Below are 27,838 nucleotides of genomic sequence, written 5' to 3'. Positions count from 1 at the left end.
CAGCGCTTTACTACGAGCTGCAGCACTCATGACAACAGAAACCTCCCTACAAAGTATGAGAGCAAACTGCGAGGGCATTTCACTGCTTGGTACGACATACTTTTACGTTTTCGTTTAATAAACAGAGCGAAAACACTCCCGGGGGAGAAAACAACATTTTGAAATCTTCATCTTCTTTTGTAGAGGAGGATTTTTTGGGGTGAAAAGGCGAAAAAAAGCACCGGCGGCAGCGTCGAAGAAGTTCGTTTTTTTTGGAAGAAACCAAGAACACCACAGAAGAAGAGCACATGAAGCTGTTGCAGAGCACACGGAGCCGCGTATTTGTATGAGTTGTGTTACAAGTGTCAGACGCGGACAGAGGAGACTCATCCTCGGGTTTATAGCTGCTGGCATCTGGCTGTAATATCACTCAGACCAATAAAAGTGTCCCGGAGAAGGACGGGACTGCGGGGAGGTAAGACATCCAGGGTCTGCTTTCATTTCTGGAGAGTATTTCTGTTCCAGAGAGTTTATCACACGTTTAGTACCACCTCCTCTAGTGTGGATGGAGAGGTCACTGTGAAAGTTGTCAGGATTAGGCCTAATCATCCATCCAGAGAGTGGAAATGTTTACTAGTATAGTAGTTTTAAATCTTTTTTTTTCAATTTAAAATGTATCTATAGTACTCATTCAGGATTACGTCCTATTGAGCCTAATGAATTTGCTCATTGATACATATGTTGTGGTTATAAATGTTTAATTTTCAAATAACCAATGTTTTTCAATGATGTGCAGCACTATAATGCTGTGTTCTCTTTAAAACCATAATATATCTTAGATTACATTGGAGTTGGACAGGATTTTATGGCGTTTGAATTCAGTATTTAATCCATTTACCACATCGGGATCAATTCAAATACCTAACCAAATCAATGTATGTTTAGCTTTCAACAACTCTAGGTTTTGTGCAACAAAAACCCTGAAATTTAAATGTTGACACATAAATCCTTGAAACACATTTTTTTTCTTTGAGTTTTACATAAATGTGCTCTTCAGCCACCTGAATGTTTTGCACATCACTGTTTAAAGACAGCTGGAGGAGACAACACGTGTTTCAGAATGAATTCTCCTACCAGCTTTCAACCATGACCCAAAATGGGACCGACTATGAGAACACAGCACTTTCCATCATGTTAGCATTAGTTAAACAGGCTAGGTTTAAATAGAGTTTTCATTAAAACATCAAATAATCATTACATTTTTCACACACACATCATAAAATATTCCTCTAACATGACCATTGGAAAAGAACTGTTAATGTTATAAATAAAACTTGGATCAATCCATCAGAATACTTAATGTTTAAGTCGATCGACTAATTGCTGATTCTCTAGTGTTTGTTGTTTTTAGTCTTTCTCAAGACCCTCTTGAGGCTGCTTCCTCTCCTGGGAACCATTACGCTACTGAGTGGGGTTCTCTGCTTTGAATATCCCATCTGCTTAGACTGGCTCTATTGTGGTTTTGCTGTATTGATTGTGACTAGAGCTGCACAATTTCATTTTTTTTTATCATCGTTGTGCGATTTACACATTGGAAGAGTCTGCACTATTGCATACAGGGATTCTTTGAGTCAGTTGGAAGATTAATTAGTCCTAATGTCTCTTAAAAATATCATATTTTTTGCAGCAGAAAGGCAGAACGGAGTGTCCTTTAATAACTGTTTGTTTATCGCAAGTTATATTGTTCATTGTTCGTCAAAGAAGAAAAGTGCAGGCAGATCCAACTGTGATATAACAGAGTTTCCTCCATTGAGAAAGGAAAGGTGGATTTAATAACAGATAGGAATGTTATTTTTCGTACATATAAAGCCACATATCAAGGTCAAATCCAAGATTACCATAAATATGTCCTGTGTAACATTGCCTATCTAATATGAATGCAACAAGTGAAATAAAACTGATTAAATAGCATAAACAGTTTGGTCGAATATCTGACAACTTGATATCATATCACTGTTAAATGTGGTCCAAATGCCTGGCCTGCCATCTGCCTTTTTAAATTTGATGGAAAAATACGCACCAGCATCTTTGAAGCCTTATCTCCGCTGAGTACCAGTGCACTGTACGTAGGTTTATTGCCCACTTGTGTAGGCAAGTGGACACTTTGAATACTCGTAGAGTCCCACTCAATCTGACATTAGACTGCACTGAAACACAGACGGCTTTCGGAGGTTGTTGTCAGTACATCAAACTCTTCACAACCAGCAGCTTTTGATGACAAGTGCTCTGTTTTTGAATTATCAGTATGGAATATCAGCACAGTACAGTCTTAACCGTGCATTATGGCTGCTGATAAATGGTTCTATTATGGTATGTTAAAATGTGTGGAATGGCAAATCGTGCTGCTCATGGACACTCCAGCATATTTTCTGGTGTCACATGTATTTTTTTGTACAGAATATAAAGACAAGTGGTTGGCAGAGTGGGATCAAGGAGAACAGGTATGTGTTGTGTAATGGCTTTTCCTTTTTTGGTGATTTTTTTTTTTCCTCCTCCGAAATATGCTGCTTAAGTTAGTTTAACTGCAGTAAATGTTATTTCTTGAAGCAACTTTAAAAGCGTGATCGACCACAGCTAAGAATGGAAACAGCCCGGGGTTTAAAAGAAGTTGTTGAGCCCTGTGGGAATCTTATTGTTTGTCAGCACAGAATTCATAGAGTCACTTACAAGCTGACCTTGAAAGCAAAGAGGAAAAACATCATAGGGATGCAGCTAACCACGTGCAACGTACAGTGTGAAAATGATGCGTAGTTCAGCTTTATTATGGCCACTGAAAAAGAGACAGGTCAACACCTCGCTATCCCTCCTCGCGATTTTTCTCCTTCACTCCTTCGTTCTCCCTCTTTATCTTCCCCAGACCTGAATGGTGTTGTTTAGACAGAATCCTTGGGGATATAAGTGTTGAATAAGCAAATAGAAGTGATTACCCTGTGTGAAAAATGCTGCACTGGTGGTTTGTAAACTACCCGAGAGACAGGCCATGGAGATTGTTTCCTGTACCTCTAACTGCGTCACTCCCCAACAAGGAAATCCCATGTTTACCCCGCAGTTCATGAACTGATGTCTTCAATTTATCCAGAATCCAAACACATCCCAGGGCAGTTCAGGGAGCTCAGGGCGTGACGGGAATAGCAATATGCATGAATGAGCCCAAGAACTGGACTGAGAAGGATTTGTTTTCAAGATGTTGGACCTTCAGTTCTTCCTGCAAGATGGAAATTATTCTAGGTTGTCCAAAAATAACAAATATACAGCCCCAGAAAAAGAGACCACTTCAGCATTATAATTTTCACTTGTATTTATTATTTGTAGGTATGTCTTTGAGTTAAATGACCATTTTATTTATTTATTGTATTCTATAAACTACTGACAATTCTTCCTGTGTTTGAATTCAACAGACACTGGAATGTCTGCCATACATGTAGAGATTGAGATGTAAGAAACATTTGCAGTGGTCTCTTAATTTTTTCCGGAGCTGTATTTCGACGTTTTTTTGCTGATGATGATGATAAACGGCATTTACTCTTAATTCCTGCATAGGATGATCACTCTCCATTTGAAATGTCATGGTTTATAAATGATTTGCCTGTAGTCTAGACGCCAGTAATGACCGTCTTGCTCATGCTGATCTCACTTTGAACAATGCAGGCTTTACGTCAGCCAATCAAAAACAAGGCATTGAAGTTGTGGACACCATTAGTTTTTTGTTGTTGTTGTTGTTGTTTAAAACAATTTGTTTTTTTACTGAGTTGAAGCCGAACCTACAAGTACGGCGTTTGGAAATTGGACGTTTGTGCAAGTGTTGCGCAGTCTGACCTCTGTCAGGCTAATTTGCATAGCATATATTAGCTGTCATTACTTGTTTTGAGCAGATACTACAACCAGTTGCTTTTGTTCAGAGTGTGAACCACAAAAAGCACTTAAAACGATGATAGACAACGGCAGTGCGTCCAACTCTTTATTTTCAAACAGGAACTAAAATGACAATTTTCAGTTCTTCAAAGCCTGTTTCTTACGAGAGTCCTACCCTTGTGCTGCTACACAGATAAAACAGAAAGCACAGTACTTGTTTTTTGACAAGTCAAACAGACAAATCACTGTTCTAGTAAGAAGCATGGAGCAACCAACATTTCTAAAAATATGTATTTGAACATAGAACAGCCACTTAAGATAAGATTTATTAATCCGATACTGGGAAGAATTGTTGTTGCAGCAGCATAAAACAAACAAGGCATTGCACATAATTAGAAATGAAAAAGTAGCGAAAGAAAAAACGTCCAATATGGGAATAAAAGTAGTCAAAAATACAAAAATAACACGGCGCCAACAGTCTCCTGTGGTATCATAATACCTAAAATGTCTTGCTCAATCTGAATAAAATAAATAGTGTACATGTGTGTCTTTTGCAGCAAAAGAGAAGTGCTCTCTCAGAGACTTTGGGTGTCTCTGCGTTAAGAAGATTCCACAGCTGTTTTTCACCACTCTAACTCTCCTTTCTGTTTAATTCTGCTGCCACTTGTTATCTGCCAGATAAATGGACCTTTTATTAATCCAGAGGGGAAAGTCAGGAGATTAAAGTAGCAGCAGATTGAGAGTGAAAAACAGGACGGTACAGATTCACACAAGGATAGTGAAATTTAAAATACCATTATATAAGTAACGGTTAAACATTCTCTCCACCTTCGTCCATTTCTGCATGTTTCTCCGTGTTACCTGACCCTTTCCATGTGCCTCCAAAAACTAAGAAGCACATTTCAAACAAACAGAGTCGAGCTGCAAGGTTCAGTGGAACACTTTTGGTACAGCTAAGACACAAGAACAAGTGTTCATACACTCAAATATTTAACACTGAGAGGTTTTCTCTACAACATTCCGGTGTAGATTTACTAGTTGCTAAATTGGGGAGGATAAGTTAACAACTAACATTGTAATAAAACGGCTCGTTGATATAAATATCTATGAAACATCAACAGAAGAAGCAGTCAGTGGAGCATTTGTAATTGTCTTCAAATGTGAATCTTCAGAAATACTTGATACAATTTTTTTACTAAAGCCTGTAGTTAGAGTTGGTTTTACATTTCCCTATGTTTGTCTTCCTGAGTCCTACATTTTTTGGTATTTTATTTAATTTAATTAAATAATAATCTAATTTAATTTTGTTGTCTTTTATGTATTTTATCTCATTTTATTTCACGTTCTATCGTGTTTTTTAAAATAATTTTCTTGTAATTTTAACTGTAATTGTCATTTATGTTCCGTAAAGCCCACTGGGACTTACCTGTTTTTATGATATAAGTAATGAATAAACTTAGATTTGATTTCCCCAGGGGAATTTTGATTTTGTGACTGTTGATCCATTGTAGAATTAAATACGATTAAAAATAATTTAGTAAAAATAGTTATATAACAATGAATACAGTAGTTTGACTCTCGCTGCTCTTTTTAACTTTCCCTATTTTATTTAATTGAATCCCAGCAGGAACAATGATACCATTTATTCTGACATGACAACATGTCTACATGAATAATCGTCTTTGTGCATGACGCAGTTAGGGAAGGCTTTCCAGGAATCCAAAAATTGAATTTCCAGTGTCTGTCCTTTTTGAAATAGTGCTTTTATTGAGATTGCTCCTCAGAAAGAATGTTTTCCAGTGGTCCTTTAATGGTTGGAAAGGTTACACACTGTAAAATGAACTTTCTGTTTAATTTCTTTCTTCAGTGGCGGGTGGAGCGGTGTGGAGCTGCTGACTGAAGAAACACAGAGAGCCGTTCTCCACACCTCCCTGCACCTTCAGGGGAGATAGTCAGATGTGTACCCGGCACTCAAAGCCCCTGGCCTGGCCGCAGGGATGGCAGCCTCTGCCCTGAACGGCCTTGGAGTCATGAACAGGTATACTTTTCTTATTTTCTTTACAGTGTCTGCCACTTTTTACTTCTTGTTGTAAGACAATGCTCCTTTCTTTGAGAGTCGTAGAGGAAATGCACAGTAAAAAATGTGTTTGTGGCCACCGAGAACCTGTTAGACGGACTAGAAGATCACTTTTATTTTTGAGTACATTACAAAACTATTTGAAGCTATCCTGCTGCACGGAGTATATCGTTTGAAGAAAATATCTGCCTATTTAGCCAGCACTGTCTTTTTTCTTTTTATATGTAATCTAATAAATTATTATCGACAAAAGCTGTAAAAATATGATGTAATGATTGCTTTGTTGTAATCAGATTATAGATTAATCGTGTAGTGCTTAGACATGTTGTTTTCTTAAAGTTGTATAACCTAATAAAAACCTAAATAAAATGTGGAAGCAGTGGTGGTGAAAGTAAAGTAAAATTAGCAATACTAAATTGTAAAAATACTGTACAGTAAAAGTCCTGAATTCAAAATCTTACTTAAGTAGAAGAATATAATCAAAATGTACTCAAAGAGAAATGGCCCATTTTGGGGTGATAAATGACTGTATATGTATTAATGTTTCACAGTTAGTAAAGATTGACCCGATTTTAATGACTTTATTTAGTGCTGCTCGACACTATAACCTCAGTGATACCTCAATGTTGACATTTGATGTGATTTATATTTTTTATCAAATAACATTCCCTAATTAGTAACCAAAGCTGTCAAATAATTGTAGTAGAGTACAGAAAAATGCAGTGCCTGTGTGATCACTTTCCAGGCCTTGTGCTTAGACATGTTACTATGTGATGCTAACATGTGGTTTAAGCTACTCCGGTTTGACATTACTGTGTGTATTTTATCAATGAATAGTCGACAGCATGTAACAGATATATCACTATGATAGTTAAATACACATTCCAACCCTCTCCTCTCTTTTCCCGCAGCAGTAATCAGTTTCACACCCAGCCAGGCTCCTCTAGCACCGCCGCTCGAACCAGAACCAGTCCTGTGGGTCGACCAGTGCTGCCTGTTCCTGATCGGAGCACCTTCTGTCCGTTACTGGGAGGGGGGGCGCCGGGCGGAGGTCTCTACAGCCCAACCAGCCCTAAGGTAACTCATCCAAGAGCTGTTGTGTCCTGCAGATTTTGGGCACTGATATTTGTAAAGGCTTATTGGTTGTTATTAAAAAAACAATATTATACACCGTTCGGTTTCAGCGATACAGTTATTGTTTTTTTATGGAGCAAGGAAGTTCCAGCTAAGTGTGAGTTTAAAGACTCATATATATTTTATGAAACAGGAACCCCTGATGAACTCCCCTTAGATTTAGGAATCCTAAATCCAACCCTAACTGCTAATTTGTCCCAAATTAGTAAAACAAATATGAATCGTTATCTCTCGTTGAGTCCCCTCATCCCGTCTTGTGTATGCCCCCAGAGCCCTCGAACCCTGGGTGGGACTTTTGTCTTCGCTCCTTCGTCCTCTCTGTCCCCCAGCCCCACATCCCGCGCCCGCTCTCCCTCCCCTCGAACCCCGGAGCTCCTGGGAGTCAATGTGGGCCAGCGGGTCCGCCGACTAAGCTCCTCCGGCGGCGAGGAGAGAGGGGAAGGAGAAGGGCAGGAGGAGAGGGGTGGAGGAGAGACGGGAGGAGGGGAGAGGCGAGAGGAAAGGAGACGCCAGGCGCAGCTGCTGCAGATACACAGAGAGCTGCAGAACGTGGAGGTGATTATACATGTCTCTCTCTCTCTATTTATCTGGGTGTCTTCCTCTCGGCCCTTTTCTATTCTCCGTCTCACTTACCACCTCTCTGTCTTTTATCTTTTATTAATGCAATACCTAAGCAATATGGAGCAATGTTCTCAACCCCAGAGAATTTATATACCACTTCGTTTTGATTTGTTGGGCATGTCAGAACAATGCCAGTAGGAACTCTTCTCAGCCTGACTCAGTGATCTTAAAAACCTCTCTAGCTTTGAAAGCTGAAAAATAAAAGGAATTGTGTTTGGACTGACATAAATACAGGATTTCTTTAATTATTGTGCTGTAGGAAAGCTGGAAAATTGGACTTCTAGTCTCTGTCTTTCTGATTGAGGGCTTTTATTTTGAAATGTCTATTTTAAAGAATGTTAGTCAGTTTGAATCTGCTTCACAGTTACCCAATTCATTTCCAACCAGCTATTCCAACTATCTTAATCCTTCATGGACAAACTTGGGTTATAATCTTTCCGTTAATTATGTGTGTGAGTCCATGTGACTTCGGTTAAGCTAAATATATATGAGTTAATTATCAGGATCATTACAGATTATTCAAAAATAAAGTTAAATATAAAGCATCTCAATAAGATTTTACACAAGCAGTTAATTGGTTTGATTTGGACTCTTTTTCTTCTCTGTATTTAGTTGAAATTCAGCCCACATTTGCTCTGTGCATACTGCAGACAATCACACATTGAAATTGTAGCTTGCCAACACTTTTGAGTTTTTCCATGCCAAATATTGGAAAACTCTAGACTTGAGACTGCTTTCTTTATGTTTTTCTTAATACTTTTAGTATATTATTATGATATTGTGTCTTTATCAGTAAACATGTTGATGTGCTCCCAACTATAAGAAAACGTATAAAGTAAAGTTCATTTAAGACCTTTTCTTTCTTTGTTTTTTCCAGGTCAGGGGAAAAGTGGGCATTTTCGAGGCTCACATTTCCGGGATTCGTGCCCAAGTGCTTAACACTGAGCTCCAGCGCAGCCCTCGGTCTCCAAGACGATCGTCGGGCCAAACCCCCTCCGATCCCAAGCAAGGAAACACAGACTTTAAATGCCCAATGACCGACCCGCAAGAGAGTAAAGCTCCTGTTGTCGTCCAAAATGGAAGAGCACGGGAGGAAGAAACTATGGAAGGAGGAAGGAGAGGAGATGAGGAGGATAGAACAACAAACACAGACAACAAGACACTGATTGGTCAAAATGGCAACCATTCAGAAACAACAATGCAAACTCCATGTTTAGACGGACTGTGTGTCATTCAAGGCTCCCTGGAGACGTTAAACCCAGAGGCAAGAAAGGGAGATAAAGGCGAAGGAGATCTAAAACACAAACAAATGTTGGGAGCTGAAAGAGAAAGGACAGAAGGAGAAGTAAGAGATGAGAAAGAGGACAGGTCTTGCCTTGAGATGTCGCTCCAGACAGAGGGGGACAGGTTGGAGGTTAAACCAGATATGGATGCTTTTCCTGAGGCACAAAGCAGTGAGAGCACCCCCTGTTTAATGGACACCGATAACACCTCCAACCACTCTCCCTCCATCCCTGCTGTCATAATAACTGACCACGGTTTGGACAGCCAGGTTCAAACTCATGAGAACCTCGGCTCAGACCAGGGGCTTGGCTTCACCCCGAGCCCCAGTTCGAGCCCTGTCCCCGGATCAAACTTCTCCACCCGCTCCCTCAGGAAGCTGTCGTCCTCCTCGGCCTCTTCGGCCGGGTTCTCCTCCTCCTGGGAAGAGTCGGAGGAGGATATTTCCAGCGACACAGAGAAGGGAGACCAGCTCCTCAACCCTGCAGTCCTCACTTCTCAACAGAGAGCGGTAAGTGTGTGTGCCCGTGCAACCTTTCGTAGTTATGAATGTCAGTGACCTTCGGAAAGTGCCTTCACTGGAAATGCTAAATATTCAATATTCAGTCGAGGGCCAACTGAGACTTTTATAGTGTCACTTTTCAGGAAATAAATGTTCTCACCTCTTGGGCCCACATTGAAAAAACCCAACAAGTATGGGATGGTTTTCTATAAAATGTGTGTAAAGACATTCATGATCCCCAGAGGATAAATCTGACCTTGATAGTTCAATGACTTCTCCTCTAGCACATTTCTATAAAAGTCGGTACAGTACTAGTTAGCCAGTAATATGTACTGTACAGTAGTATGATCCAACATTTGCCGGGGCCAAAACTGTTGATTTTGCAACACATCTTGCCAGATCTGGAAAAAAAGTCACCTGTGGATAACTTTTTATTATTTTGCCTCAAAGTGTGTTTGAGTCGTTGTGTGTTTGAATGTGTCTGTGCACGTTGCTGGGTTCTCTTGTGTTAAATTAGCCAGAGCTCTCTGCCTGAGTAATGGTTGACATTCAAAGTAACAAAGCTAGCTCTGTGCCCCGACCTGCATGTGTGTATGTGTGTGTGCAGGGGTATTTTTTAGTGTGTGGCTAATGTGACGTTGTGTGTGAGGGAAAGCACGGGTGATAGAAAAAGGGAAAGCAGGAGAATTTGACAGTCACACATACTTAGGCTCTGCCTGCATTTGGACGGTGTTCAAAGAGGAGGCTGAGGCCTGTTAGTGTGGTGTGTGTGTGTGTGTGTGTGTGTAGGTGGGTGGGTGGATGTGTTTTTATATGTAGCCAGGATGAGTTCACAGGGCCATCTCACTTCTGCTTTGAAACACGATTTAACAAAACATTGTATAACAACGTTTCTGAAACATTGTGCCCCAAAAATGTCCTTTTTATGACTTCACACTGCAGAAAAAACATCTTTTAGACATTGTTGCTCAAGGAGGGATGTTTTAATATTGAAATAACATGACCCATGCGTGAGCTTTAAACTAAGCGGTGTTCCCAATGAGTTTGAAAGACTGACCATGCAAACATTTGAATAAACCCTCGAATCAATACTTCTACAGACAGTATTTCCATACAAATTGGACAGATATGGTCCTGCTAATCAATTTTCTCATGAGAGAAGGCAGCAACAATTAACGATAAGTAATGTTCCTGTTCCGATTAATGAATAAGATGCCTTTTAATCAAATAACCCCTCCCTAAACCCATGCCCCAGCTCTCCCAGGTGACATGGTTTCCAAACTATTTGTTTAAAAGAATTTGGCTTATACATTTGAATGGTGTTTGTATTGCTCTTTGCATATTTCCGGTCATTGTTTTTTGCGCTTCATACAGCGAGAGAAAAAGAAGGAAGCTCCTGCTAGCAGCCGAGGTTTATAGTCACTAGTAAAAGTCTGCATTTCCCCCATCATAGCACAAAGATGTTAAACATGCAGGTTATTATATTATCATGTTTTGGTCTGCAGCTTCTCACAGCTCCTGAGAGGTAGTATTAAGGAAACCTGGGGTATGTATGCAAGAGGCAAACATGCAGAAACACATACAGCATGCTTGCTTGTGTGGGAGGTGTGTAGGAAAGAGGAGAGGGACAGAGAGAAGAGGAGTGGAAGAAACAGTGAGTGAGCTTGAAAGTAGCACAACGAGAGAAACAAAAGAAATAGAGACGAAAACTTGTACAACATTTACTGCATTTTAGCCACGTTTTCTTGACGCTAACAAAACATTTATCCTCCTCTAATCGCTATTACAGGAGTGACTTTATTTGGCATATAACATTGAACACAACACCTTGAAGACATCAATCATTCTAGGTTAGAAGTGTAGCTCTGGAAATACTAAATAAGAGCAAGTTTGCAGAAAATATAAATGTATAAATAGTGAAAAGATAAATAAGTGCAGGATACATTTATCACAGATTCACAATTTTTCAAGTTTTTTTTTATCCTGACGACTGACTTTCCCCTCATCAGTTTGTTTAATCAATCATTAAAACTCATTTTTGTTATCCACCCAAGTAAGCGTGACATGTTCATTGTTTCTGTATAATAAACACATCTGCGTTGCTATGGTCATCAGCTTTCGGATGATATCAACTCATTTCTGAAGAAAGTACACGCTTAAACGGGTAGGGGCTGGAATCCAAACAGAGCCATATATAGTCACTTTTTGGCTGATCTTTTGACTTTTTTGGGCATCTTTCCAAGGTTAGAAGGCACATATGTACTGCCAGTGTTTTCCTACCCTGAGTAAATTGGCAGCCAAGGGGACACCTGCAATAGATTGGCATCTACAGACTTTCAGTTGAGCTCCGGGTGAGAAGAAGAGACAAATCTGCCCACATCGTTGCTAAGGTGACTCAATTTTTGGGTCAATGTACTTTTAAGTGTAACCTCCATGCCCCAACAGTGGTTTTATAGTTACCCCATTATGCTCATTTTCAGGTTTCATATATGTATTTTGTTCCTGTACTGTGAGATGTTTCCATGCTTTAATGTTCAAAAAGTGCTTTATTTTTCTCATACTGCCTCTGTCTGAAACCAGAGCCCAGTCTGCTCTGATTGGTTAGCTGCCTGGCTCTGTTGCGAGCAAGCCAATAGAAGTGTGAGTGTTACATAGTGATGTCACGGTGTTACAGAAGTAAACAAAGGAGTTCAATCGAGGCATTTCAGGCAGTAGGAGAGAAACTCCCACTTTTGGATTTTAGCCTTTGCAGACCATTTACCTGCACCAAAACCTATACACACACTACAGGAAAGGGACAACCCGACTGATTTTAAACTGTGTTGGACTAAAAACATCATCGTCATCAAAACGGCTCACTGAGTAGTGAGTGACAATATTTTGCTCAGACTTGAGTTCAAGTCTGTTAGAATTCATGCTCAAAGTTGGCAAACCTAATAAAAACTGAATGAAAAATGGAATAAACTATACATATGTCTGTGTACACACTTGCATCAATACATTTAAACTCTTAAATATACTTTTACAAATATAACAATACACTTGCATACTTAATAAAATAACAAAATGCAACACAAGCAACCTAGAAAGAGAAGAACAAGCAGATTAAACCTCCAATATTTTCACTGTCCATCTTTTGTGTAATAATGTTTTTGCTCTTTTTTATCCTACAATTTAATTGGTTTAACAATCAACCAATAAGCATTTAAAGAAGATAACTGGTATTTTTATTGTTTCATTTAATGTTTTAACTTGTTTTCTTCAGTTAGTTTTGTATATAAACTGGCTGTCAAAACCTAGTGGGAGCTGCGCCTAAATAAGTATGATGGACAGGAAACCCCCCGCGTCATGTGTCAACTTTATTTGAAACATGGATGAAAGCAAGTAAATCTAGAAGATCAGAAACTACAGGGTTACGGAAGTGGGGCTGGACTCATGAGAGTCTCGCTATGAGAGCTTGTCATGTTATTCGAGCCAAAGGTGTAACTCTCTATGCTGTCTGCACTGTAAGCAAACTCCGCGGCGCATCGCTGATTTTGGACACATTTCAATACACCTGTTGGTTGTTGAGAAAAAATGCATCCATTCTGTAAACAGATGTGTCTTTAGGAATGCAGACTGCACCCATACTGAGAAATACACACTCGCATACGATAACACAGACACACCCTCTGCACACAGCCCGTACTTGGGCTATGCTGAAGTACTCTATACACTCATTTTTTTTCCCACTAACTGAGACACTGTAAATATAACTGTCACACTGACCCTTTTTTGTGATGTTTTGAAACGACCAATCAGATCTCGTATAATTTTTTTTTTTTTTAAAGTGTTGTAGGTAACATGATTAAAACAATTATTTAACTGAACCTTAACTCAAGTGGGTCGGCACAAAAAATATCAGCTCACAAACTAAAACACACACACACATACTGAGACACACACACACACACACACACACACAATGTGTTTGTACTGCAGTGGAAAATCTTCTCTGCCACGGCGGCCGGTTGCCTAGCGACTTTGTGACGTCAAACCGAGTTTCCCTCTCACAGCTGTATGTGTGTGTGTGTGTGTGTGTGTGTGTGTGTGTGTGTGTGTGTGTGTGACACTGAAAGTCTAAGTTTATGCATGTCTAACTTGTTTGTGTGTGTGTTACAAAGTGTCTGCTTGAGTGTGAAAGGGGAAACACCGGACAGTTCTTCATTTTGGTGTTATTGTGGGAGATTGCTCATAAGGTGCGTGCATGTGCAAGTTTAATCCCCCCCCTCCCCGATAGGTGCCCAGTTGGCCTGCAGTTAATAAAGCTGACAAGAAAGAGCGTCTAATCCACATCCACTGCAGAAGTAAAGTGTGGTTTCACATGGTTTCAGAGCTGTTAGACACGCACTGGGGAAACCCTGCTGAACGCATGAATGCAACGCTGAAAAAACAGAAACGTTGACTTTAATTAAAGGTATTATGTCAACAGATTGAAGTTGAAAGCAATAATATTAAGTTCAACTAACTCAACTTAATATAATTCCATTCACCTGACCTTAAACAGTTGATTTGTTTTCATAGTACATTTAATTAAAGTCAATGTTTCAGTTTTTTCACTGAATATTTGTGCAGAGAGGATGCCTTATTGGTGATTCACATGTGTGCGATGGCTAAATTAACATATTTTTGGATCATTTCTATGGCTCGGGGTGTAAATGGTCTTCCCCAGCTGGTGGTGATAATGGGGCATCTTCAGTTACCTTGGGCGGAGATACTAATCCCCAAACGGCTCCTTTAGGCATGTTTATGGTATTGCAGTGTGTGTTAAATGCTTTGGATAAAACGATCAGAGTATTAACATGTATTATTACCAGTTCGAGGGTCTGTTGTTCAACTCTTGGCCCATTTCAAAGTGTCCATTGGCAAGATACTAAACCCGGGTATGCATGGCCAACGCTGCGTGAAGTCTTATAAGTCGCCTTGGATAAAAGCAGCAGCAGGGTACGGTGCAGGTGCCCCAGCCAGTCGCGCCACGGCCGGGGCCTTAGATTTGATAGTTGAATTCCACCATGACTTTGTATTTTCAGGTCACTGCGCTTGTGAGTGAGCAAGAGAAGAAACGCCCCTGAGATAATTATGTTCTATTTAATTAAGAGGTGTTTCCGTGTCGCGGTAAGATCTGACATCAGATGTGCTCTTTTATTTTCCATAGTGACCTCAATTCTGAAACAAGTCATCCTTATCACATTCAAATATTTGTTACTACATAACTGAACGACCACAAGATAAATATCTCTCTTCTTTCTTTTAACTGTTCCTTTTTCTCACCTTCATGCGGCCCCCAATTTCTTTCCACTGGCCAGCCTCGGTTACTTAAAGATGCATCGTGCACACTGCAGGCAAATTGTTTACCCTGGGTTACTCTCCCTGCAGTTTAATTGTGTGTGTGTGTGTGTGTGTGTGTGTGTGTGTGTGTGTGTGTGCCTCAGTCTTAACTTTGCAGACTCAGACTGTTGCATTATTTGTATCTGCAAGGGGACCTTGTGGTGAGCGCTATCAGGCTTGTTGTTTCCTCAGCACTTCTCTGTTGAAAACATCAGCATGCATCAGTGTTTCCCCTGCTTCTTCATAGTACACATTTGTAACCCAGAGTTACCCTTTGCCCCAAAGTTTTTTTTTTTAACCATCTCACCATCTCACCATTCACCACCACGCCTCTCTTCTTTCCTCCCTGCATGCAAATGAGTGATATCTGCTTCTATGTAACCCTAGTTCTCTTGGTGAAGAAGACATGTCCTTACATCTGTGCACATGGCAACACCCTTTTCAAAACTACATTTAACACTTTAAATACACTTTCCTCTGCATTACATATTTGCAGACATTTGAAAAGCTGTGATGCACACCTCTAAAAGTAAATAAATAAAAGTAGCCAGTAGAAACTATTTGCTCTCTCCTTGTGTTATTTACAGAGGGCAAGGCCTTTTTTTTCTCGTCTTTTGTTTGTAGTCAGCGGCGGATATGGAAAATACTGTCGCTGAGGCAAGCGGCAACCCCCCCACTTCCTGTCTGCAAGAAGTTCCTTCTCGTACCATTTCCTCTCTCTCTCTCTCTCTCTCTCTCTCTCTCTCTCTCTCTCTCTCGCTCTCTCTCTCTCTCCCTCTCTCTCTCCCTCTCTCTCTCTCTCCCTCTCTCTCAATGGAAACTTTACTGCTTTTCCTCTCTCCTTGTCATCCAGCTGGTCTGGGGATAGAGATAGGAAAAACTCACTTTGAGGGAACTCCTATGCAGAGAGGGAAGGAGCGGACTTTTTTATATTCCATATAATCAATCAATCAACTTTATTTATAAAGCCCTTTAAAAACAAAGTGAAACAAAGTGCTGCACATGGATAAAAACACAAAAACAATATAAAAACAACAATAAAAAATCAATAACAATATCAGTCAACAAGACTAATGAAACAAATGCTGGGTTAAAAGCCAAGGAATAGAAATGGGTTCTAAGACGAGTTTAAAAAATGGGCAGTGAAGGGGCTTGTCTAATGTGCAATGGGAGGTCATTTCACAGATTAGGACCGGCAGCGGAAAAGGCTCTATCCCTTATAAGATAATTTTTTCAGCTTGTTTTTTTAATCTTTTACTCATTGAAATAGTTGCAATTAAAACAAACTAAAAAAACAACCCTTAAAGCTGCCCTATTATGCTTTCCTGTAGTTCGTTATATAGGTTTTTGTGCATGTAAATGGTCTGCAAAGACTAAAATCCCAATAAGTTTCTCTCCCACACATTTCCCCCCCTGCGTTAAATGCTTCAATTGTAAAAATAAAGACCTTTTTGAACATAAAAGCACGTAAACATGTCCGATTAGACGCACAAAATACAATTATGCAACCTGAAAATGAACAGTATGTCCTCTTTAAAAGAAACACTCACTGAAAGTCCCTGAATTTGCCCTTTTCCTGACCATTTAAACGATCTAAGGAGAATTCTTTCCTGGTGGAGACATCCATTTCCTGTCTGGATCCGATGATTGACAGCCAGCGTAAAATAATGCACACACTGATATGGAATAACACTGTTACACTCAGACAATAACCACATTAAGGCTGTTTATTGAGATGGATCATCACATCTGTCAAAATGGTTTTTTATACTGTATGGGAATAAACACAAGCAAAGGACTGCTGTAAAGATAGGAAGATCTCTTAGAATATTATATTGATTAACAGCAAAAGTGAGCTCTCTTTTAGAATGTAGTTATTTGGAAATATTGATTCTATTTGTCTTTATTTCGATAATATGTACTGCTTTCATTTGCTAAAATTCAGCTGTAAATGCAGGGTCAACATTTTGTACATTTTCTATTTTTTTTCTAATTTTCCCAACATTTATAGAACTGTATTCTTCTTCTAAGTTTTGCCTTAACATCACTGCTGCAATTATGGAAAATTATGAAATAAAAAACACATTTTAACATTCCTACATTTTTTCTACAACTGCAAATGTTTTAGACACAAATATTGGCAACACATTTAAAAAGCATTTGAGTATTTGTTATGCACATGTCAAGCATTTCGACACATTTATGCAAACTGTATTTTCACAGTCTCCGAAAATGTGATAGTCATCTGCCGGCTGCGAAATTATTGTTTCCCAAGCTTCGAGTCTAAAGGGCTTTGAGTGCACAACTTGTTTCAACTTAAAAAAAAAAAACTGGTAGTAACTTTATCAGCTTACCATAGTTTGTGTGTTTGCTGTTTTAGAGTGTTCATACACACACACACAAGCAGAAAACATCTATGTACTTAGTTGGCTCTCTCTCCATCGCCTCTCCATTTTCCTAGTGTTTACTCACACTTACACACCCACTCATACACACTTAGCTCCGTCTGTCTTTCCAATGCTGTGACCTGTAGGGAGATTTGCATGTCCAGATTATGTTTGTCCTCTTGTTTTGCCAATCAAATGATGCACGATTGTTTATCGCACACACACAAACACACGGACAGGTGAAATAGGAGCCTGCGAGTCTGAGTTTTTAAAAGCCGAGAGTTCAGGTGCGCTGCAGGAGAGCTGGAAAGATTATCCGTGTTGTTAGTTTGCCTGACAGAAAGCCCCGTCATCCATGATGTGGTCTGCATGGCTGTGTGCAGTGTGGACTGTTGTTGTGTCGGTAGGAGCCATCTTTATCATTACCATGATCCTCCGCACCAGCCACCTTCAGGTACTGTCACCCAGGTTTGCAATTACTGTCACAGAGTGCTTTTCATCCGTAGATGTAGTCTTTGTTTATGTAAGTTTGACATCTCTACTTTTGGAAATAGATTTCATTGAGCAATGATAATCCTGCTAATAGTTTTTTTCCCCTACACACAAAGCAAACTCCTTCTCTCCTCCTCATCCTGATTACATTTTAATGTCTGTAGCCACACAATCTACACACTGTGACAACGTCTGTTATTACTCACACTTGATACAGTCCAGACTTTCTCTTTTCTTCTTCTCCTCTTGAACAGTCCACAGCTCAAACACACACACACACACACACACACACACACACACACACACACACACCAGCTGTATATGGGCAACACGGGAGATGGATGACAGTCCCGAGTTGACGGAGAAAGAGCAGACCCTGGCTACTCACCAAGCTGTAGCCTGATGCTCTTGCTAAAGATTGTAGAAGAAATCTGAATTTTCAGTTTGACTTACTGTTGCCTTTTTGATTGTCTAACAGCTTAATTGGTATTGTATGTGTCATTACTAGACACTGATTGAAATGTATGACTTTTAATTCAACCCTAACTTACTCAGGTAAAGCTGACTGAGTGCATATGTATAAAGTCGCACCTGCACATAGACTCCCGGAGATTCCCAATATATGTCATCTCACTTTAAACCATATTAAATCTCTTCATTTTTTTCTGACATTACAAGGAAAAGTGAGTTACAGAATTGTTTTAAAAGGATTTGTGCAGATGAAATCAATTCATAGACTTCTAGAAAACAGGTTTGCTACCTTTGTTTTGTTTCTGTTGCACTTTTTAAATATTATGTGAGTTTTGTGTTGCTTTTGGCTACTAACAGGTTAAATCAGGGGAATAAAGAAAAGTACATTTTAGCTTACCTTAATTTCTAGCTATCAGATTTCTGTCAAAGTTGAGTTGAGTTCATTTGTGAGTTGCAGAATTATTTTTCAAGGATTTTTGCAAATTAAATACATTACTAACACTTCTAGAAAAAAAATAACGTTACTATTGCAGCTTTTAAAAGACTGTAACTCAGATTATATCCCGGGTTATCGTCACTCTGCCATGCCCTACTGTACATCGTTTCCATGATGTGATCTGTATGTGTGTGTGTGTGTGTGTGTGTGTGTGTGTGTGTGTGTGTGTGTGTGTGTGTGTGTGTGTGTGTGTGTGTGTTTTACTTTTTGTTGGGGGCAAGGTTTCTTTTCTCTTTTCTTCATTGGTGCGGAGAAAACCCCTCCATGTGACTCTACACTTTCCCACACAAAAAGATAGGGATTAGAATGTGGGTGTCCAAAGGTGTGTGTGTGTGTGTGTGTGTGTGTGTGTGTGTGTGTGTGTGTGTGTGTGTGTGTGTGTGTGTGTGTGTGTGTGTGTGTGTGTGTGTGTGTGTGTGTGTGTGTGTGTGTGTGTGTGTGTGTGTGTGTGTGTCCAAATGTGATTGTGTGAGTGTGTGTGTGCTTGTATCTAACCATAGATAGTCATGCTATCAGCTGATGAATTCATCAGGTCCAGATTATGTGACATTGGTTGTAGATCTCCTTCTATGGTCCTCCACTCTCTTATTTTATCCTTCCTCTCCTCCTCTTCTTTCTTCTGTCTCCTCTCTTCCCTCTTCCTCTCTCCTTTGGTTATTTGTAGACATAATATTATTTCTCCTGGTATTTGCAGACCAGATGGAAATCTTCTGTGTGTGAGGTCACATCATTAACAGATATGTTGCACCTGTGCAGGATTAGGAATTTTTAGCAAAAATATTGTATTATGCAAGATATGATCATTTATGGATTTACCATGTATTATAACGTTTAAAGTGCTACACTCAATTATAAAAGCTGTACAAAGCCTTTTTCATGCGTTTTTAAGCGAAAACAAGGAAGGATTTTACATTTATTGTAACATACAGGTATATTGGATTCATGCGATCATTATTTAAGAGGGGAAACTTCTGAAAACATTATTTATTTTGATTTTGTTATGCTGCAGCATCCAAAAATAGCTCTGTTACAATGTTGCACAGCCAAGCATTGTTTAAACCCACAGAACCAGACATCTGAAGATTTTCTAATCTGACGTAATGCTGCAGGCAGAATATTGTTTTCAATAAGCATGGGATTTAATGTTGCCTGTTTTTGCTCTTAACAGGATAAATTAGGAAAAAATCAAGAAAAGTCATTTTTGGATACAGAAAAGTCTTGCTATCACAAAGACGACAGGAGAAAGTGAGAACTAGACTTAAAATCAACTGGCTTTGTGTGTGTGTGTGTGTGTGTGTGTGTGTGTGTGTGTGTGTGTGTGTGTGTGTGTGTGTGTGTGTGTGTGTGTGTGTGTGTGTGTGTGTGTGTGTGAGTGTGTGTGTGTGTGTGTGTGTGTGTGTGTGTGTGTGTGGAAGGAGTACCTGCAGTTCAGTGTCCTTGCCAGGGACAGGGAAAGCCTTGGAGAAACTGTTTCTATGTGTGTGCGTGTGTTTGTGTGTCGGTGCATGTGTGTGTTTGTTACCAGGGGAAACCCCAGCGGGATCCTCCAGAGTTTAGTTAAAATGTTCTAAAACAGCGAAGAAGAATAAAAGAGTGTGGGAAAACCAGAAACGACACAGGCGGAGAGAGACTGAAGACTAATAGTTTGCATAACTATGAACACAATGCCTCACATCAATTTTACATACTGTTTGGTTCTAACATGTTTATTAATGGCTAACATTAGGTCAATGATCATAAATATCTTAAGTGAATCTTGTCAGGCAGGAAGCATTACACTAACACTGATTACTGTTAAAGGATAATCACCTACTGTATGTTCTGTGTGTGTTTGTAGCACAAGTCTTGGAAGAAGATAAAGAACATGGTGCACTGGTCACCGTTTGTCATGTCCTTCAAGAAGAAATATCCCTGGATACAACTGGCAGGGCATGCAGGTATGTGGACACACACAATACATTGTTCATTACACATTCTCAGGCTCAGAACCTGCATTTTTTAAATACATCGTTGCTATAATTTAGTTTTCAGACACATTACTCTGTGATATGTTTGGAAGATATTGATCAGTAAAGTTTTGAGAAGATATACACTTTATCAATCAATAATAAAGGACATTTTCACAATAACTTCACGAGAAGAGGCAAACAAACATTGTATTTCAACTTTATGGGCAACAGTGTAAAATAAGTGTGTCTGAGGAGGGTGAGATGTAGGATTGGGAAACATTCGGTGGTGGTGGTTTGAGGCTTAGCCAGATAAAATAAGAGATAAATGCACTTCCTTTCTTAAAGGAGCTGAATTATGTTCATTTTCAGTTTGTATAATTGTATTTTGTTCCTCTACTGTGACATGTTTATATGCTTTAGTGTTCAAAAAGGTCTTTATTTTTTACTACTTCTTCCACCCTCTGTCTGAAACCAGAGCCCAGTCTGCTCTGATTTGTTAGCTGGCTAGCTCTGTTGTGATTGATCAACCACTTACAGGTGTCCTGAACTTTGGGAGCCTTTTGCTGACAATTTACCTGCACAAAAACCTATATAACACACTACAGGAAAGGTAAAAAACCCCAAAAAGCATATTAGAGCACCTTTAGTGTCTCTTTTCAAACAGTTTGCTAAAGACTTTATTATTGTACATAATTATATGTCAACTTCCTTTCATTCCATTTATTTTCAAACCATATTAACATGATAGATTAAAGTCCTGAGGCCACATATTTCCAAGTATAATGAAGCCCTGTGTTTGGATTGCTGGTTTTAAAGCCTCCGTATCAGCAAATCCTGTCAAGGGGACTTTGAATGTGACACATTTACACATAAACACGCTACAGGAAAGGGAAAACACCAAAATAAAAATAGGGCCTCTTTAAGCAATTCAATTGTGTTAAGCTGATTTACTAAGGCCGGAATAAATAAAATGTACAATTGTAGGTTATAAACAACATCTCACCTCACTTTAAACCAGTCTAATTTAAGCCAAGCTACTTCCAGTCACCTGTATCGTCACACTTCCTTCTGCTTTACCGTAAATGTTTTTTTTCTTTTCCAGGGAGTTTCAAGGCGGGTGCTAACGGCCGTATATTAAAAGTAAGACTCTTTCACACCAATCACACCTTCTTGTTTCATTGCACAGGAACTAGTTGTGGTACATTCTGCTTTATAAAAAGGTTCCACTTGTTGTTGATACAGAATAAATGTAGCCAAGCCTATAACGTGCTAATCATTTGTCTTTGGTATCCTTTAGAAACACTGTGATTGTGAGCAGCGATGTTTGTCCCTCCTGATGAAGGATGTGCTACGCCCGTACGTCCCTGGTTACCACGGAGATGTGGAAAAGGACGGCCAGAAATACAACCAGATGGAGGACCTGCTGGCTGAGTTCGACTTCCCGTGTGTGATGGACTGCAAGATGGGAGTGAGGTGAGAAGGCATGACAACAAGCTTTACAAAGCAGGGTGGACCTTTAAAGGGCCGTATTACATGTGTACATGCTTTAATGTTCATAAAGTGCTATTACTACTTAACAACGTTTCATTTAAACGTTTCTGTTTTATTTACATTAATTTAAAGGTTTAATTTGAACTTGGGTCTTTGGCAATGTATTGGTCATCACATCTGCAATCGATGAGGAAATAGGTTGACAATGTTCAGCAGACTGCAACAAGGCAAGAAATCAAAGAGTTGTCTTTCTCAGGTAATAAAAGCCAAATGTCTGCACACAAAAACTATGGCAAGTCCTCTGGGTCAAAGTTACGCGAGGAAGTCAGTTTTTGTGGATTTTCCAATTGGCTTTCTGTTTTCGTTTTCTATTAAACTGGATTGTCAGCTCACGTTTCTTTTGCAGCCATTGATTTCGCCCCGTTCCAAAACCTCAGCACTTAACAGCTGAGCCATCCTGTTCATAAAGAGACGTCTTCTTCCCATTTTTATTTTCACTCTCTTTGGTCATCTTTACCTCGTCTTCCTACCTCTCTGAGCCCAAGTCTGTCACCCTCTCTTATTCTCTGTCATATATGTGACCCGCCTCCTATTTTTTCTCCCGCTTTAGGACCTACCTCGAGGAAGAGCTGACCAAGGCTCGTAAGAAACCCTCCCCGAGACCGGACATGTATCAGAAAATGGTCGAGGTTGAGCCTGATGCGCCTACGCCCGAGGAAAACCTCCTGAAAGTAGTGACCAAACCCAGATACATGCAGTGGAGGGAGACCATAAGCTCAACCGCCACCCTGGGATTCAGGATAGAGGGCGTCAAGGTAAGACTCACAGAGAGAAGGGTGTGTGTGTGTGTGTTTGTGTGTGGTCTTCCTTCCCTCCTTTCTTCTATAATTCTGTTTGTTTGTCTCGGGGCGTGTGTGTCCTTCCAAGGTCATGATCTCACTTCCTGTTTTGAACACTTACATTGAGGTGTACGTTTGTGCAGGAGATCCCTTTGTGGCACAAGAGGCCTGTCCGTGGCAGCTCTACATGCCTTGGCATCTGCCACTGACATTTTACACACACACCCACATCCATACACACACACACACACACACACACACACACTCACACTGACAAATCTGTCTCTGCTGTCTTTATTTGAGGGTTGTGGCTATATAAGGACATTCACGGCCTCCCGGTGGTCTGTTGCCATGACACTGAGGGTTATCCCAAGAAACAAAAAGGTGTGTGTGTGTGTGAGTGTGTGCATTAGTGTGAAGTTCATGTTGTTCATGTACAGTTCACCCTCTTTTTGTCAAGGTGCTGCTCTGTAACTGTGTGTATGGTATACCCTGTAAAGCATGGGGTTATTAGGTTTGATCCATAAAGGGAAAACTACTTTTCTCTCCAAGTGTCTTGTTGCCTGCCAGCAAGCAGAACATGTATTCCTTTCTGATCCCAGCGCCTGGTACATGATCATCAGAGAAAATCCTCCTCATGGTCACTATCACCCTGTAAATCTGCCTGTTGTAGTTTGGAATGATCTGCAATGCTAATTTAATCTTTACTCTTTCTTTACATCTTTGAAAATACTTTAAAAACGATTCACAGAACGGTGTGGCTGCATTAAGCAAGTGGCAACTTTGTTTCTGATTTCTTTATGTTGTGTGTCTGTTGTGTCTTAATGGGAACCCAAGCAGATGTTACTGATTTACTTTCTATGTGTTACTAGTGTAGATGCGCTACTAATTACTATTAATACAATAACTCCAGTTCTGCTATTACTTTTTCTTCCACTAATATGCTATACTATGCTAATTTGCTTGATTTTATGCTGTGTGAGCTTTTATACTTATACTACTTTACAACAGCTCTTCAACAGATTCAACTATTTTCTGGAAATGTATAAATAAAACAATTTCTTTCCAGGAATTGGTTCATTTTTGACTACAGGAATGACAACTTCCTGAGATTTAAAAAGTGTTCTGTAAATATATATTTATATTTATGTTCCTGGTCAGAAAAACAGTGTCAAATACCTTTCCCCGCATTGATTCTCGGACAAATCTCTATAAATATCTTGTGCTCACTCTTTCCTTTCCTCCCCTCATTGTTTGTTCTTTTACTCAGCTCCTTATCCTTCCTCCTTTCACATCCTTTGCTACTCCCTTGTCTTCCTCACAGACATACTGTCCCTCTACAAGAAGCCTGGAAGTTGTAGTTCAGGATTTTAATATATGTCTTTTACAACAAGTACAAATACACGTCCAGTTGATAACATAAAGTCAGTTCTCATGGTTTCTCCTCTCCTCTCCTCTCCTCTCCTCTCCTCTCCTCTCCTCTCCTCTCCTCTCCTCTCCTCTCCTCTCCTCTCCTCTCCTATCCTCTCCTCTCCTCTTTAGAAGGAGGACGGGACGGTGAACAGAGATTTCAAGAAGACGAAAACGAGAGAGCAAGTTACTACAGCCTTCCATGACTTTGTCAAAGGAAATAAAGACATACTGGTGAGTGTGTTTGTAGTTCATGTGTGTGTGCATACACAAACACCATGTGATATGAATCTTCCTGGGTCAGAAAAAAGAAGGAAAGTAAAACTTTTTGAACTCCCTCCTGGCCCACACACACATTCTATCGTATTCAACAGCAGCGGAAACTCTTGTTAACTTGTGACTCTTCATGATTCATTTTTAATACTCTATCTTTTTAAAAGCTTTACTGTGTGGCAGGTTCTAATACAGTGACCATAATTAACTGTGGTACAGGTGAACATATGATATAATAAACGCTTGTGTCGTTTTTTTTAATTTACAGAACCTTTATCTTAAAAGGCTGGAGGAAGTCAAAGAAACTCTGGAAATCTCCCCATTCTTCAAAACGCACGAGGTAAAGACAGACCACTCCAAGACATACATAAGTAACTTGAAACTGTCATTTGTAAATTGACAAAACATTATCATGTGACAGATGTGTACTCCTGTGTTTATGTAGTATATGTCTGCGGGTTTAAGTGGAGAGGAGTTTTTTTCCCAACTTTGTTGTCTGTGGAAAGTGTAAGACATGGTTTTAGCTTCTTAATGCTCTATAAAGTTCAATTGTCCCATGGAAAACTGCCAAATCTCAACCCATATCTGAGGATTTTTGCAAATGTTACAGAAAAACGCAAGTCTTTTTTTGACCTCATAGGGTTTCCTATTCCGTAGAATTTCCATATGTTTGCCTAGAGACATGTTAACTACCGGTATAATTAAGCCTGATTTAAAGGTTTCTTTGTTTAATTCATTTTAGCCCTGGTCAATATTTATGTTGTGACACTGTACACATTGATTTAGTAATTAAGTGACTCTAATTCACTTGAGCAAACACACCGATGCACATACTGACAAAGGTCTCGTCATGGAAAATTGGACGCAGCCACAACGCTGACCACATACACACATACAGACACATAAACATACCAGTAGACATAAATGTAAGAAGTGACTGAAACGAAAACAGGAAGTAAGATCATGTTTGTGACTGACACAAACACACGCACAGTTGAGTTTGAATAAAACAAAGGATACTGTCTTAGTAATCATTTCCTGTTTTCTTATTCATCCCATTGTGTTGCTGTGTGCCTGCAGGTGATTGGCAGCTCCTTGTTATTTGTTCACGACAGTAAGGGGCGGGCCAAAGTCTGGATGATCGATTTTGGGAAAACCACGCCTCTTCCTGAGGGGCAAGAACTGACCCACCGAGCACCGTGGGAAGAGGGCAACAGAGAAGATGGCTACCTGTCTGGACTTGATAGTTTGGTGGACATCATTTTATCCATGGCGAACTCTGAGACTTGAAGTCTGAAGGTTTAAAAACCAATTGAACTTTTGGACACACGACAAACACTTCTTTTCATTCTTCTTCTCTCTCTGGAACACTTTTGACTTCCTCAAGGATTCCTCCACAGACATTTGTCTGTTGGAAACCACATCACCCCATAACAACCTTTGGCCTAATCCATTTAGGGATGCAACCTTTTTATTAATATCCAGTCCCCTCAAGTGATATGCCTTTTTCTCAACAAACGTTTGAACTTTTACTGTATTTTTTCTGCTATCACAAAGAAGTTGTCCTTAAAACAAAAAAAAAAGGCTAAGGCTAATATTTCAAACAAACAAACATAAAAACACCAAAAACAACAATGTTAGTTTCTCTTTAAATATCTATCCAAGCCAATTTAATCCTGCTAAAGATATAAATATGTATAAAAAATTGACATGATCACCAATATGTTTTGTTTTCTTTAAAACAGCTGGGCTCTAGTTTTTCGAAAAACCACATTCAAACAGGAATAAACTAAAAACAATGGCAAAAATTGTGGCCACCAAAAGTGACAAGGATTGAGTACTATGGTAAAGAGATTTATGATTTATCGGGCTTTGGACACAGGGAAACACATACAAGGTCAATTAATTGTTGTTTTTGGTCGTTTTGAGGGGATTTGTTAAAAAATGAACGTGTTTGTAGTTTCTAAATTCCTGACCTTGGCGCCCCCTGGTGGTTGCAGCAAAGAATATGATATCAATTTGAAAGTTGCTGTAAAATCACATAATAATTGTACATGCAGTCACTTTAAAAATGCAAGTCCGAACCCCCAATTGTTATGTTGAATGTGTTGATAAAGGAACACTTCAGCTCTCATGACATGTAATGACTGTTAAACTGATTCCAACGTAACATAGACATACCGCCATTCAGTCAGACTTTGATTGTAATTCTTCCTCAGCAATTCTGAATTGAATTGGATTGGATTGTTTGTCTGTTTTGACCACAACACCACATTGCCATTTTCCTTTAAAAAACAACATGCACTTCATTACATTTTCACCATTAGAGGTTGTACAGTTGAATGGGTTTTGCATTGGAAAACTAAACTAGTCCTTTAGCTGATTTTAACCTGTATTTAACCAGCCACAGTTAGAATTTAGAGTTGGAGCTAAATTATAAATCTCACAGTAGTTTCAGTATGTTATAGAGATAATTGTTTTTATATTTAACATTTTTTTCAGCCATCTTGGTGTCTATACTGTAGTACTTCCCTGGCCAAACACTTCTTCTAACCATTGTTACACTCTGTATCTTGGGATTGTTCACATTGTACAATAAGATTTATTATGTTTGATTGTAGATTTTGTAACATTATTCTAGTGAACTCAAATCCTGTGGAACACTTACAGCCATGAACAATCTTATTTAAGCTATACAGTGCCTTGACATTACAAAGCCAAGTCAGACAGATGAAAATATGTTTTTATTTTAAATGTTATGACGGACTTTACTCCAAGTCTTAACTGTACGTAGTTTTGGGTGCATGTTTATTATTCTCTTGAAGTGTGGGTTTAACTTGTATTTCATTCTGTTTTTATTTATAACATTATATTGTGTTGTTTTTTTTAGTTAATGGGATACTGTGACATCTTGAATTTTGGGCTGTTATGCTGTTTTGTCTTCAGGCATGTGTTACAATATGAGTGGAAGTCTGTGGGGCAAGTCGCTGACATTGACCACCTTGTTCAGAACATTGGAAGTGTCTATAGGAAAGATCAATGATGTTAGGATGCAATGCAACAGTTCACTTGGCAGATAAGGTAGAAAAATATGTCTCATAATGTAACAGGTTCTTGATGAACAATAAAAACAAAATAGTATGTAGCTTCCACTTCA

At 39.4% G+C, this 27,838-nt stretch overlaps 1 protein-coding gene across 2 annotated transcripts; it reads left to right on the top strand.

The window, feature by feature from the left end:
- Positions 1–27,838, top strand: itpkb (inositol-trisphosphate 3-kinase B). Of its 2 annotated transcripts, none has more exons than XM_063902000.1 (12): positions 1–454; positions 5,759–5,929; positions 6,883–7,045; positions 7,373–7,657; positions 8,601–9,515; positions 20,557–20,656; positions 21,771–21,808; positions 21,966–22,141; positions 22,770–22,974; positions 24,541–24,642; positions 24,950–25,021; positions 25,762–27,838. In XM_063902000.1, the coding sequence occupies exons 2-12, from the start codon at positions 5,889–5,891 to the stop codon at positions 25,969–25,971; spliced, it is 2,307 nt and encodes a 768-aa protein (XP_063758070.1). In that variant the 5' UTR covers positions 1–454; positions 5,759–5,888; the 3' UTR covers positions 25,972–27,838. The 2 variants fall into 2 exon arrangements, with proteins under 2 accessions (XP_063758070.1, XP_063758068.1); XM_063901998.1 differs by having other exon boundaries at positions 6,880–7,045.

This window comes from Eleginops maclovinus, chromosome 15 (genome assembly GCF_036324505.1).
Source record: "Eleginops maclovinus isolate JMC-PN-2008 ecotype Puerto Natales chromosome 15, JC_Emac_rtc_rv5, whole genome shotgun sequence".
Taxonomy (NCBI): domain Eukaryota; kingdom Metazoa; phylum Chordata; class Actinopteri; order Perciformes; family Eleginopidae; genus Eleginops; species Eleginops maclovinus.
This window is presented reverse-complemented; position numbering and strand designations above follow the sequence as displayed.

Coding starts and splice junctions, on each gene's coding strand:
- itpkb (XM_063901998.1), top strand. CDS start 5,889: ATGGCAGCCTCTGCCCTGAACGGCCTTGGAGTCATGAACAG. Junction 5,930..6,879: donor GGCCTTGGAGTCATGAACAG/GTATACTTTTCT, acceptor CTTTTCCCGCAG/CAGTAATCAGTTTCACACCC. Junction 25,022..25,761: donor CATTCTTCAAAACGCACGAG/GTAAAGACAGAC, acceptor GTGTGCCTGCAG/GTGATTGGCAGCTCCTTGTT.